The sequence below is a fragment of the Brassica napus genome, chromosome C8, assembly GCF_020379485.1.
Source record: "Brassica napus cultivar Da-Ae chromosome C8, Da-Ae, whole genome shotgun sequence".
Classification (NCBI taxonomy): domain Eukaryota; kingdom Viridiplantae; phylum Streptophyta; class Magnoliopsida; order Brassicales; family Brassicaceae; genus Brassica; species Brassica napus.
This window is the reverse complement of record NC_063451.1, coordinates 41,187,324-41,202,042: the sequence shown is the minus strand read 5'-3', so window position 1 is coordinate 41,202,042 and position 14,719 is coordinate 41,187,324. Positions and strand designations below refer to the sequence as shown.

The window sequence follows — 14,719 nt, the reverse complement described above, 5'->3', positions numbered from 1 at the left end:
TCAGACCATTGTTTTTTATTTTTATTTTATAACAAACCGTCATGCTATTATTTTTTGGTGCTTTTTTATATTTGTATAATCTGGAGGTTTTATTAAGTCGGACAGAAGAACATAAAATGGTTGTGATAAAATGTAAACTCTAGAGTCTCATGCGAGCTAACAAATTGTGGCAAACACATTGAATTGTGAATATGCGATTGGACGCACAGGTCGGTGAAATCAATCGAATAGCGTATTCGATATTTCTTTGCACGTCGACACGCCACTATTAGCTTATATTCCTTCTGTTTCATTATTAGTATTAATATCATTTAACGTTTTACGACATAAATTAAAAAATAATTAAATTTTCTGTTTTATCTTTTAAATGGATAAACGATACTTAAAAATATAAAATGATATTTATAATGAAACAAGTTTTAAAATTTTAAATATTAAATATTTATTTTAAAAATGTAAAACAATACTTATAATGAAATAAATTTTAAAATGTAAAACAATATTTAATATGAAACAGAAGAAGAAGTAGATGGTAATTTTCCAAGGAATTATATTCGCCGGTAGTTCCATTGGGGAATAGATAACAGACAAATCAGAATTATTAAAATAAGTTCTTAAAGGCTCGTATGTTTATTTGTAAGTGGCGGCACATGCGAACGGATTATGACATCATGGAAACACCAAATATCCAGGAAACACAACTAGTACTTTTCAATTCAAAAGGAAACTTATTAGAAAGAGAATAAAAAAGTGAGAGCAATGGGACACATGCATTCTCCTCATGCATGATTTATTTTTGCCAGTTTATGTCAAAGGTACACACACATGTATATATAAACACGCATTAGTTAGTTATAAACTCGTTCTATCATCTTCTTCTTCCTCCCTCTCTCCTGTCTTTAACAATGAACATATCAGTAAACGGACAGTCACAAGTGCCTCCCGGCTTTAGGTTTCACCCGACTGAGGAAGAGCTCTTGCAGTATTACCTCCGCAAAAAAATATCTAACATCAAGATTGATCTCGATGTTATTCGTGATGTTGATCTCAACAAGCTCGAGCCTTGGGATATTCAAGGTTCATCATATAATTTGTCTTATTAATATAATTTCACATAACGTATACATAACCAGAGCTGATATTAAATTTATTAATCCGTTCACGTTGAGTCATAAACAAAAGCTTCAACTAGTGATTTCATCTCAGGGATATTCACAAAATAAAATATATACCCGCTTGTTCGACTTGATTTGCGGGATTCTAACGAGATGTTATAATATTTAATTGATTTATTTTTTCCGATATTACTATTTGGCAGAAGAAATAAAATTATACATCTTAGTTACATCCATTACGATTCATCAGTTAGAAACTAACTTTTGTTTTACTATATAGAGATGTGCAAGATTGGAACAACGCCGCAAAACGATTGGTACTTCTTTAGCCACAAGGACAAGAAGTATCCCACGGGAACAAGAACCAACCGAGCGACCACGGTCGGATTTTGGAAAGCAACCGGACGTGACAAGATCATATACAGCAATGGCGATAGAATCGGTATGCGGAAAACGCTTGTCTTCTATAAAGGTCGAGCCCCTCATGGTCAAAAATCCGACTGGATCATGCACGAATATAGACTCGACGATAATCTACTAGTTTCCTCCTCTCATCTTGACGATGACGTCACTCTAGAAACGTGTGAAGTCATAGGAGGAGACGAAGGATGGGTGGTGTGCCGTGTTTTCATGAAGAAGAGTCTTTGCAAAACTGTAAACAGCAGTCCCCCGAGATCGATCAAAACGCCGTCGTTCAACGAGGAGACTATAGGCCATTTTCTTGAAGTTATGGAGCAATCTTGTAAAGAAGAGACCATTCTAGACCCTTTCTTAAAACTCCCCAACCTCGAGTGCCCTAACACCGTCGCGAGTTACCAGCGGTTGATGGACGACCAAGTCAGCAACTGCCACGTCAGTAAACTTGTGGATCCCATCACTAGCTGGGCCTCTTTGGATCGTCTCGTTGCCTCGCAGCTAAATGGCCCCAACTCATATTATGAGATCCCACAGTCACCGTTCCATGGACTAAACCGGCCCGGTTATTTCAATACTGGTTTGACGCCTGATTATTATATACCAGAAATGGATGTCTGGAATGACACAGATTTCGGGAGAACGACGCCATCGTCCAACGAGTTGCGCCACATGTCCAACATTAGTGGATAACGGAAAATGAAAGAGGAAGTGATTACTAATTACCAAACAAAAAACATTGTGTAGAAAGATGTAATGATCATATCATAGTAGTTGAAACATTTAAGAAAAAGGTCAGACTTGTAATAATTACAGTGGTTATGTGAAATCATTACATAAAATAAAAATTATCTGTGTGGCGTACATTTTATTTAATGTTTTTACTTTATAGAAGAAGAATAGTTTTGCTAATTATTAGTATAATCTTAACTAATTTTGGATGCTAAATATCAAAAGCAATTACACTTTCGATTGAAAAATATAATACCGTGTCACGTGACAAACGTAAATTATCATAATTTCAAGGGATACAAAGTCAGATCTGATAATTTAATTCGTCGACAGAATTGATTTTTAATAAATAACTAGATTCTGACCCGGACGTCTTAGATTTTTAGCCACGTTTTCAAAGCACGGATTTGTTTCTTTTGACATGTTTATTATTATAACAAATATGTTTATACATAAAATGTATATCAAGTGTCTTAATGATTTTTTGTTAGCAGTTGTTTTTTTATGTTTACGTTCATTTTTCATCTATACAAAATGTTAATATTGTGAAATAATTAATTTGTTATTGGAAACAACAGTAAGAAATTAAATTTAAAATTATTTACGGTAAAATTAATTAAGACATGTTAATTATTTCTGAAACCGAAGGTGTGAGTTTGAATAGGAAACTGGTGCCGCCTATTTATAATATCGATCTGATTTAAAGCGAGGTGCTTATGTTTTAAGAGAAACTTGGGGAGAAAGTTGGGAGATCCTCTCTTTATTATCGAATATCTCTATCTTAATAGTGTAGATTCTAAAAATTCAGTTACCATGTCAAACATAATATATTCTCTGCATGTTAAATTGGAAAATCTTGTTTCTATATATTATCTTTTGAATTTATTGTATATAGCAATTATGAAAAAATGGATGTTATAGAAAATATTCTTGGAATTTATTTGATTTGAATTCGAAAATTTATGAGTTTCTATTTATTATGTTTTATATTTATATTTATATTATATACCAAAATTGGTAAGCATTTATATTTAAATATTTAAATATTGTTGGCTGTTTAAAAGGTCAATAACATTGAAAACCAATGATTTCGAAATATGCTAACCCTATACTATAATAGTATAATTAATATTACTGAAATATAATATTAAATATATTTCGGCAGCTTCATATAAGAAAATTTTAAATAAGACATAGACATTATAATGAACTCCAATATATTTGGTATAGTTTTTTGGACAACAGGTTTTTGATGGTGTTAATAGGGTTTGAATAGAGTTAGGGTTTGAATAGAGTTTTAGGGTATAGGGTTACAACACAAACGAATTTCGATAGGTTAGTAAACATACACGAAATGAGCTTAAAATTTTGATGGATAAATCATTTAAATTATTGGGTTGTTTTGTTTAGTTGGACAAAAACATGCTACTTTCTAATTTGTTAGGCAATTTTTGTAATTAATTGGAAAAATCAGTGGCATAATCCTAAGAATGATTCTGCTTTAATAGTATAGATATTGTTCAATTTTTTTCAGAAATAATTGATAGTATATATTTTACCACTTTTTTTTTTTGGACAGCAGTATATATTTTACCACTTACCAATATTTAATAGATGTTTAATATGATTTTATAGTTTATATGTATTAATTTTATTAATTGTTTTTAACTGTAATTTGTTTTGGTTGACCAATGTATTAGAAAATTTGATTTGTGATGTCTAACCGGAATACAATGAGACAATTTGATTTATGATGAATTTGAGTTGTATCAATTGACCAATGTATTAGAAATGAACCGCGTAAACACAATTTATTGGTTTTGTTTATGCAGAACAAGTTAAACCGAGGCATGCCGTGGAGAACTATGTATTTCTGGTTCATTCGGTTTAGTTTCCAGTTAAATAGGAGAATGGGACGTAACTTAAGTTTGGTTGTCTAGGAAATTTGAAAAATGACAGTTTCGTAAGGTTCATTCGGTTTAGTTTTCAATTAAATCGGTAAAGGGGACATCAATTTATGTTGGCTGTTAAGGAAATATTCAAAACGACAGCCTCTTAAATCAATGGCATAAAGTTGTAATTTTTGAGAAAAACTCAGGGTTATTTAAAAAGTCTACTTCAGTTTTAATAGATTAGATTTTCTTTTGCTTTTTATGTTTAATCTCTATCGTTTTATCCTCCGATTAGTGAATATTTCTTAGGGAAATTAAGATATGTTGTTGGTTAAATGCCTGTTGACATGTTGCTTCTTTCATCATTAGAAACAGATTAATATATTGCCCGATTAATCACCTCAACAAACTTGGATTAAGATGCACCAAGTGCCTAAGGAGAGCTAACTAGCCTATCTACCAATAATCTCTCTCTGGTTAGTATTTTAAATTTAAATTTTTAATCAACCATTATTGTTTGTTTTTGTTGAGTAATCTTTTCACGGTAAATAATCTTACTTTCGAAGAAAAATGGATGGTTCCAATATGAACTTTTTGTTTCATAATTTGTGTTTGGTGTTAGTAGAAGGCATAATAATACGGCATAATAATACCCGTCCCGTTTTGACTTCATATTCCACTTTAGCTTCACGGAGCTAGATTCGAATTATTGTGATCAATTGATCTTGTTATAAAATAACGGACGTAACTTACATTTGTTCTAAAAAAAAAAAAACTTACATTTGAAAATTGGATTTCGAGGCATCAACTTTTCTCTACTGATCTTTTAGGAGGTACAATATGTTTCAAGTAAAAAAAAAAATATGTTTCAAGTAAAAAAAAAATATGTTTCAAGTATGTGGGTTGTGTAGGGGCTTCTGCTTGGTATAATATTGGACTAGGCCCATACTGTTTATAGTTTATGCTAATAGATGATCATGTCCGTGTCGCAAATTTTTAATTGAGACACCTTCTTGTCTGTGTCTCTCTTGATTATCCCCTTAATGTTCGGTTGTGGTACGGATTGGTGATGACCATTATGAAAATAAACTGTACATTACAATTTACTACACAATATGTTAAATCGACATTTTTATCATCGTCTAATGTTATTTAACATCAAAAATTTGATAGGACTAGGAAAAGGGTAGTATTTTCTAGAGGTATGTTGATTAATGATTATTGTAATAACCATAATTAAAAAAATATATATATATAAAGGCTTTCCACTAGTGGGGTCAAATAAAGACAAAGGATATGTAAGTGGCGACACACTCGACCGACAACTGAATCCTAGCCATTTATTACACGCCATGACTCATGATCGCTGAGTTTGAGTGGATTCGTCTTCCACTTAAGCCATTTTGCCAAGGACATCTTCAGCTCCGCGCTATTTTCCTCTCTGAAATAAAGTTCAGAGTAAAAATGTTTCAAAATACTCTATTTTCTATTTTATAATAATGTAAACATATTTTTACTCTATATATAAAGTAATTTTTTTATTTTTTGTTCATTACTCTATTTTTCACTCTAAAATAGAATACCATTAGAGCAACATCCAGCTTTATTATAGAATTACTCTATTTTAGAAAAAAAAATAGAGTAAGCCATCCGAGATGGTGTTACGGAAATTTGGGGAATCTCTAAAGTTCTAACAACTGTATTTCTTAAAATGTTTATTCGACTTTTTGTTTCTTACTTTGATGTATTCCAACACACCATAATATTTTTTTATCGCAGATATGCTACACAAAAGATTCAAATTACATAGAAATTTTAAAGAATGTGCCACTTAACAGGTCAAATACCGCGATAGTGTAGCTTATTATTTTATGTTTTTTATAAATAACTAAATCATAACTCTCGCGGCGGAAAAAAAACTATATTGTGTGAAGACATATTCCCTCCGTTCCTAAAAAATCAATGTTTTAGAATTTTCATACATTTTAATAAAACATATCAAAACTTAGTTATAAATGCATAGTTTTTTGTTATTTTATATTTCATATATTTTTAAACCAATAAAATTTTAAAAAATGCAATTAATGTTCTTGAACTTCACAATTTTTCATTATTAGTAAACAAAAATTACATTGAAAATATAAAATATGTATCTTTTTGAAACAAAAATTTTCTCTAGAATATGAATCTCTTAAGAACGAATAGAGTATATTACGAAACATTGACATTGGATCTTTCAAATATAGTTCTGAATAAATAGAGAGATATTTCAAGAAATTAAATTTTGTTAAGGCATATCAATAATTTTTATATTCTAGTAGTATTTAAACTTAGGTCATCTCCAACAAGACACCAAAACACCAAATTTGGTGTGATTTCATCTCCAACAAGACACTAAATTTGACACCATCCCACCAAATTTGGTGTAATGTGAATTTCATCACACCAATCTTTAAAATACATATTTTAATATGCTTCATTTAAAAATATAGTTTAATTACTATCAAATTTGTAATTAAACATAAATATATTGTAATATTTTTATTATTAATTTATTTTCACATTTGGTGTAATAATATTCATCACAAAAAATTTCTAAAATACATTTTAATATGTTTCATTTAATAATATAGATCAATTACTATCAAATTTGTAATTAAACATAAATCATATTATATTATTTGTAATTTTAATTTATTTTCATATAATTAAAATTTTAAATTTTAAATTTATTATTATATTTCAAAATAAATTAGTAAATATTATTATTTATCACTTACAAATAATAAAACATAAATATAATCTAGATGTGTTGCCAAAAAAAAAATATAAATGAAACAAAATTATTATTTATCAGTTACAAACAATAGAAATATAAAAGTTTTACAACTGAAAATATCAAATAATATATAATATTGCTTTGGTGTAAGATTTGGTGTTATTATTGGAGATGACAAAAACAAATTGACACCAAAACACCAAATTTGGTGTAATTTCAACACCAAATTTGGTGTCATTGTTGGAGATGTCCTTAGAGCATCTCCAATGGTGCATCAAAATGAGGAAAAACATCAAAAATGAGGGAAATTCATCTCCAATAGTACTTCATTTTGAGAGAAAAAGTGAGGATATGAACAGTATTCTCTCAAATTTGAAGGAACACTATTCGCAACCTCATTTTGATGTCAAATTTTTTTCATTTACATAATGGTCATTTACTTTTTGACAATCTTTATTTTATGTATAAACAAAACATTAACACTAAACATAACTTTTATAACTTTATATCCAATATGTATATATTGATTAAACTTGTTAAAATATAATTACCAATAATTAGTTATTAAAATATAATTTATAATTATAATATATAATTAAAAGAAAATAAAATAGAAAACACTTCTCTCTTCAAAATGTGTTGATTGATCATTTGTTGAAAAAAATATAGTGATAGTGTTGTTTAAGTAAAATTTTAATATTACTTTGTGTATTGTTATGTATTTTTATTAATGTAATAAATATTTGTTTTTATAAATTAAAGTTTGGTTAAATTGTAGAATTTAAAAATAAGTGAGTATAATCTAAAACTTATAAAATAAAATGTGTTATTTGCAATAAATAAAAAGTTGAAAAATGAATATAATAAAAATTGAAAGAGAAAATAAGGGGAACCATTGGAACAAATCACAAATTCATTTTGAGGAAACCATCGGTGATGGTCTCATACTGATAAAACAGAGTCCAACTAGTTTTTGTTATATTTTGTCTGCAGGTTTCTATGGACAGATAATTTACTTTTCGAGTCAATAAAATTTAATGCCGACGTAGAAACCGGGCGTTACAATAGAAAGATAAAGCAACATTATTATTACTTTCTTTTGCTAAAAAGAACAGTTGTAAAATTGATATAAACCGAATCTTTGATTTTTACTCACAAGTGGAAACAATTTACTAAGCAAAAAAAAATGGAAACATTTTATTTATTACTGATTATCCCTTTTCCACATTTCAAACTTATACGTCTCCTAACAAAATATCAAACGCAAATTGCCAAAGCTTCTTCGTCATCGCTTCCTACAATCATCTTCACCTTCGTGTTAATCGTCCATCACATAAACATATAGAGCAGAAAAGAACTATAAATTGAACAACTAACATTCATAATCTCACGCTTTTTACATTCATATTTACAAACACCATGCACTTCTATTATTATTCTTGTGGGTTAGGCCGTGTTTGGCTCCACAACTCCACAAGAATATCAAACGACTAAAACAAAACAAAATTAAAAAAGAACAAAAGCTGAAATATTAAAAGCAAAGACAATCTTTTTGTACTGCTAGTGCTTGCATGTATCATCTTTATATTCATGCTCATATACCATCATAATCATTACGCTCTAAAACATCCAACAATATGGTTGTGGTTATTATGATGATGATTACCATGATAATTAACCGATATCTCTCTATGGATCTTGTCTTGAACATAACGGAAAACCTCCACGTGGCAAGGGATTGTGATGGTACCTTTCTGCTCGAATCCATACTCTTCTTCTGCTTCCTTTAGGAGTTGCATAAACAACGGATGGTTAAAATAGAAAATAGGGACAACAAATCTTTGTTTCTCCTCTTCTCTTGATCCCACTTTGATTGCTAAACAACCCTTTGGAACATCTTTGATCCCTTGTTTGATGTTGTTCTTAAAACGATTTGAGTGGAAGCTCTTGAGGTTTTTCTCTCGGGAACCCATAATAATTTTTAAAACGACGAAGAGAAAAGAAAACTGAGGAAAAAATGTTAAACTTCACGATAATATTTAGCTTGGAAAGCGGTTTGAGAGAGGCCAAGGGTTTTCAAGTGGAAGGGGAGAGAGTTTATGACACAATAAAGTGGCCAATTTTTTGTTGAGGAGAAAACAAAAATTGGATTTAATGAGCTTTGGTGACTGCGATAAAACAATAAAAGGTTCAAAAGTGAGACTTTTTGTAAAGGGAGGGAAACAATTGGATTCTTGTTTTTTTTTTTTTTTTTTTCACAGGAAGATTTATTAACGGGTCTAAGCCCAATAAGAACAAAGCCCAAAACAGTACAACATTAATACAACAAAAGACCCAAACAGAAATGGCGAACTTAAACAAACGCTTAGGGCCGTCAGCCCAATAAACGCAAACCGTTGGGAAGGAAACGACGAACACGTCACCCACCACGTGCAGGAACGCCCAGCATTCTCAGGACACGCGTCAAGGCGAGCGATCACTTCCTTCGCCGGAGTCAGAGAAGATGAGCGCCGGAGCTCCGCCATCAGCGAAGAAACGAACCTGTGGAGAACCAACAGAGTAGTTCTCACAAAAGTTCTAACCGGGATTTCTAGTCTGACGAATCGTCGCATTTAGAAGGATAACCACCGTCTTCAATCGATCCAACAAGCTCCGATCTTCCGAAGGAGAGGAAGAAAAGAGAATCAGATAGAGAGTCAGTGAAGAAGATGAAGCAAGACGCGACGATCGAAACAAAAACCGGCGAAATCGGTGCTTTATAAGCCACCGTTTTCCGGAATCGAAGCCGGCGAAGCAGTGCTATGAGAGCCACCGCAGCCCAGAGTCAGAAGCCCGAACGTCGGGAAGCAAAGCCGGAGAGAAACCGGCAACAAAAACGGCAAGCTTTCTCTTTTCCCTGTGAAAAGTACGAGAGCGTGAACAGAGATGAGAGAGAAAGCTAGGATTCTTGTTTTCTGTTTGTTAGGATCAATTTATTATTTGACAAAAAATCATTATGGTATACACAATTTAAACGATATTATATTATTTTCGTTTCATAATACATGCTATCCATATTTCTTAAATTTATTTAGGCCCACTTGACCTTTTTGGTGCAAATGTTAAAAGAAGCAAAAGATGAAAGAAAATTGTTTGTAGAATTGGGCCTTTTCCTTCACTACAAGAGTCCAAATATAAAGTTCCAGTTACCAATGTTTCAAAATCTTGTTTCTTTACAACGTTCAAAATCTTGTTTCTTTACAACGTTCAAAATCTTGTTTATAACATCCATAAAATCTTAAACCAGATTTGTATTGATAAGAAAACGGAACACTAAGAATCATGAAATACATTATACATATCAAAAACTTCAGCACCAAATTAATCAGAAATTATTTTCCGTACAGAAATAAAAAATTGTTGGCAACAGTTGAGTATATATCGAGAATGTGTTTTCCCAAAATTTTTAAAAGGTTGCATAACAATGCGCCACAGATATTCGGTAATCAAAAGTTTAGTTGGGAAAAGATAAAAATAACTCACCATGGTGTAAAAAAGAACATCAATGCAAAGACACAATGGAACACCGATTTAAATTTGACATCAAATCCTAGAGGTAGCTAGAAAGACAGACGCTGAAACCGTAGTTTTAAAAAATAAGGTCAAAGTCTTCGTTCATAAAGAACATAGTAACTTGTAAATTGAAAACAAATTCAAAAAGACAAAATGTAAAAGACATAGGCTCTGATCGGTAAAATATTAAAGTAAAGTGGAGTAAAAGGGTGAAACCAAAAAGTAAAGGCAAAGTTATATGGATCCCACTTAATGGGCGATATATTTTCCACCTCCTATTAGTGGAGAAAAGAGCAGCGATAGAAAAAAACTAAAACACATGATAACAAAAAAAAGTTTTACTCTAGATATAGTGGGCCCAACATAAATAGTTTTACTCCGTTTTACGCTAATATGTTTACCAATCAGACACATATAGGGCTGGGTTCGCGGGTCAACCCGCCCCGCATGACCCGCCAACCCGCGGATCGACTCTATTTTTTAAACTCAAAATTCCGACCCGCATAACCCGCGAAAGAAAAATCGTAAATCCGCACCCGCCCCGCTAAGATTGCGGGTAACCCGCGGGGCCCGCATATAATATTAAATTTAATAAATAATTATTTTTTTATCAATTAATTACTTTTTATAATAAAAATTATACATTTATAATTTAAATTATATAATTTTCATTAATTTATATATTTTTTACATATTTTTATTTTTATTTTTATTTATTTTAAAAAATTTTAGAAAAAAATAATATTTTTTTTATTTTGCGGGTCGGCGGATACCCGCGACTCAAATTTGGTTGACCCGCACCCGCCCCGCTATCGACTCAACCCGCACCCGCACCCGCATGCTGAAATTTGTAAAACGATCGACCCGCACCCGCCCTGCGGCGGGACCCGCGGGTAATGACCCAAATTCCCAGCTCTAGACACATAGTGATTTGTGTAATCACTAGTGAAAAGATAAACTTTTGGAAAACAAAAATCAAATTCTAGTTTTTTTTAAGGCATCTTCAACCTAATTCTATTTTTTACTTTAAAATAAACTAAAAATAGATATTAAATAAGAAATACTCCAACTCAACTTCATATTCTACTCTATAATAAAGTTTACTCCATTTATGGAGTAATCTATTTTTATTTTGTTCTTAAAGTTGGAACATTTTACTCTGTAACCACTTTTATTCCATTTTGGAAAAAAATTGAGTTTTACATTAGAGATGCTCTTACTCTTACTTTGTATTCCCTCCGTTTCATTTTACTTATCGTTCTAAATTTCTACACACAGATTAATAAAACATTTAAGTTTATCTATTTACTAAATAAAAACATCATTACCAATAAACCTAACCAGATTTCAACCAATAGAAAAATAGATTAGAATAAAAAGTCAATAAATTTTGCATTGAAATCATAAAACGACACTAATTTTGAAACGAAAATTTTGTTCTAAAACGACATCTAATTCGAAACGGAGGGAGTAATGTTTTACGCAATTTCTTTTAGATTGGTGTTTATTTTTAACATTTATCTGTTTATTTTAAGTATCTCACTTGCTCCTGCTCTTCTGATCCAGCGAATGTATAAAAGAAAACATTCCTTCGTTCCACACTTTATGCCTTTAGCTTTGTAAACCTTTTCGACAGATGTTATGAAAACTAGGGATGTTAATATGGGCTCAACCTAACAGGGTTAGCCCTGACCCTGCAAACCCATTTGTAACCCTAACTCTCATTTTTTGAACAGGGTTGACCCTAATAGGACCAGGGTTTAAATTCTAACCCTTTTATTTTGATTCACACAACTATTATACAATATTTAATAATGTTTTTCACCAAAAAAAAAACTTAAAGTCGAGTTTTATCGCCAAAAACTAAACAACGAAATTTTCCGTCGAAACCGCAAAATCGAGTTTTCAACTAAAACAACAAAATCGAGTTTTCCCTCCAAAAACGCAAAATCGAATTTTTCGTCAAAACTTCAAAATCAAGTTTTCCCGCCAAAAAATCAAAATCGAGTTTTTTGCCAAAACCTCAAAATCGAATTTTCCCGTGAAAACGTAAAATTAAGTTTTTCTGGAAAACTCGTAAAACTCAATTTCACGGTTTTGGCGAAAAAACTCGATTTTGCGGTTTCGGCGGGAAAACCCGATTTGCCGGTTTCGGCGGAAAACTTGTTTTTGCGGTTTCGGCGGGAAAACACAATTTTGTAGTTTTGGCGGGAAAACACGATTTGCCGGTTTCCGCGGGAAAACTTGTTTTTGCGGTTATGGCGGAAAAACTCGATTTTGCGATTTTGAGAGGGAAAACTTGATTTTGTTGTTTCGGCGCGAAAACGCGATTTTACAGTTTTGGCGGGAAAACTCGATTTGCCGGTTTTGACAGGAAAACTCAATTTTGCGGTTTCGGCGGGAAAACCCGATTTGCCGGTTTCGGCGTAAAACTTGATTTTGTTGTTTCGGCGGGAAAACGCGATTTTACAGTTTTGGCAGGAAAACTCGATTTGTCGGTTTTGACAGGAAAACTCGATTTTGCGGTTTTTGCGGGAAAACTCGATTTTGCGGTTTTGGCGGGAAAACTTGATTTTGTGGTTTTGGTGGAAAAACTCAAATTAGGTTTTGGCGGAAAAAACACAATTTTTGTTTTTTGACGGAAAAACTTTATTCTTAGTTGTGGAGCAAAAACTCGATTTTGCGATTTTGGGAGGAAATTTTTTGATTTTGATGCTAAACAAATTGGATGAAAGAATCATATCATATCTTAATTTTTCTAGTTTTATCTTTAAAATTTAAGAACAAAAATAAATGAAATATTTTTTTTAATTAAATGAGTTAACCCTGGTACCAGCCCTAACCCTTGATTATAATAGGGTTAAAATAGAGCTGAGTTAAAATAGGGTTGGGCTTATAATAAACAGAAGACGGTTGGGCCCTAACCCTGTAGTTAACATCTCTAATGAAAACCAAGTAGTGTTTCACTTTCACTTACACACTATATCTAAACCAAACATGCGTCAAAAGATAACTTTCTTAACATAAATGTCGATTATATTGATTAACGGTAATTGGTTTATACCTCCATGTATTGACTACGATTCTTAATCATTTGTAAAAAAAAAAAAACTATAGTACTACACTACTACTATGTATTACTATCTACTGTTTTTGAAGTCTATTAAAGTCAACAATAGTTAACTAATACTACAAGTATAGTGTAATAATAGGTGATGTAATAACACGATTAGGCAAGCTAGTAACAACTGAAAAAGATTAGTTAGTTGAACTTATAGAAAGAAAAGAGTAACATTTAAAACAGCTGTTAGTAAAAAATGGCATTCTATTTTTTTTTTTTAAAATGACATTCTATCGGGTTTTTCTCATTTTGAATATTTCTACCATCGCAATACTTTCTCAAAAAAATATTGCGACAGTAGAAATATTCAAAATGAGAAAAACCGAGTTCCTTGATCCTCCATATGCTTGAAGTACTGCAGAAGGAAAAGTATAAGAGTGTGAGTAGAAATAATGCATATCAGTCACAAAAAGAATAAGACAATTTACGTTGGAGTATAAGTAGTATATTTATCTATTTTGATAGTTGGAATGACGAAACCCTAGACTAGTAGATGTGTATATACAGTCGTAGTATTTTGAAAGATTCAGATCTACCTTCAGATCTAGTATATCTGATTTAGTTTCTTGTAGAAATATGAATCTGAAACTGAAACTGAATCCTCATCATTGATTATGACCATCAATAGATCTATTGTTTAAATGCTAGCTATAATTCGTACTGACATCATCATACAATAAACAAACAAAAAACATATCATTACAAAATCATAGCTAGAACAAATAAACGAGAAAAAGTTAGTAATGATGATAGACTTTTCTGTTTCTCACATGGGTCAGTTTCCTTCATCATTACACCAATCTATTAAAGAAGAAACAAACAAACACAATGGAAACCCAGATGAAGTGCCATAAACTACCACATAAATTAATTATACAAAAACTTTAAGATCAAAATTTTCACATTGAAACAGATTCAGAGACGGAAACCCTAACTCCAAAAATGACAAAGAAAGGAAAAAAAGGAAGAGACTTCTTGGTTAATTATGATTGAAAGGAAGTAATAATTGGGGGGAATGAAGCCTGGTCCGAAGACACTAGAACCCTAATCAATCATCAGAGCAAACAGATTTTATAAAACTTGATTGAGTTAGAATAAGAGTCCTCGAGCCAGA

At 31.5% G+C, this 14,719-nt stretch overlaps 2 protein-coding genes across 2 annotated transcripts; one reads left to right on the top strand and one right to left on the bottom strand.

Annotated features, from left to right (window-relative positions):
- Positions 1 to 685: 685 nt before the first annotated feature.
- Positions 686 to 2,400, top strand: LOC106414594 (NAC domain-containing protein 66). Its single transcript, XM_013855220.3, has 2 exons — positions 686 to 1,077; positions 1,396 to 2,400. Exons 1-2 carry the CDS (start codon positions 906 to 908, stop codon positions 2,220 to 2,222), a joined length of 999 nt encoding a protein of 332 aa, XP_013710674.2. The 5' UTR covers positions 686 to 905; the 3' UTR covers positions 2,223 to 2,400.
- A 5,874-nt stretch (positions 2,401 to 8,274) lies between these two features.
- Positions 8,275 to 9,197, bottom strand: LOC106414059 (auxin-responsive protein SAUR32). Its single transcript, XM_022707842.2, has one exon. It carries the CDS (start codon positions 8,903 to 8,905, stop codon positions 8,546 to 8,548), a length of 360 nt encoding a protein of 119 aa, XP_022563563.1. The 5' UTR covers positions 8,906 to 9,197; the 3' UTR covers positions 8,275 to 8,545.
- Positions 9,198 to 14,719: the final 5,522 nt, after the last annotated feature.

Excerpts from the sequence above, each read along its gene's own strand:
- LOC106414059 (XM_022707842.2), bottom strand. The coding sequence starts at position 8,905 with ATGGGTTCCCGAGAGAAAAACCTCAAGAGCTTCCACTCAAATCGTTTT.
- LOC106414594 (XM_013855220.3), top strand. The coding sequence starts at position 906 with ATGAACATATCAGTAAACGGACAGTCACAAGTGCCTCCCGGCTTTAGG. Across the intron at positions 1,078-1,395 it reads CGAGCCTTGGGATATTCAAG|AGATGTGCAAGATTGGAACA; the intron begins GTTCATCATATA and ends TTTACTATATAG.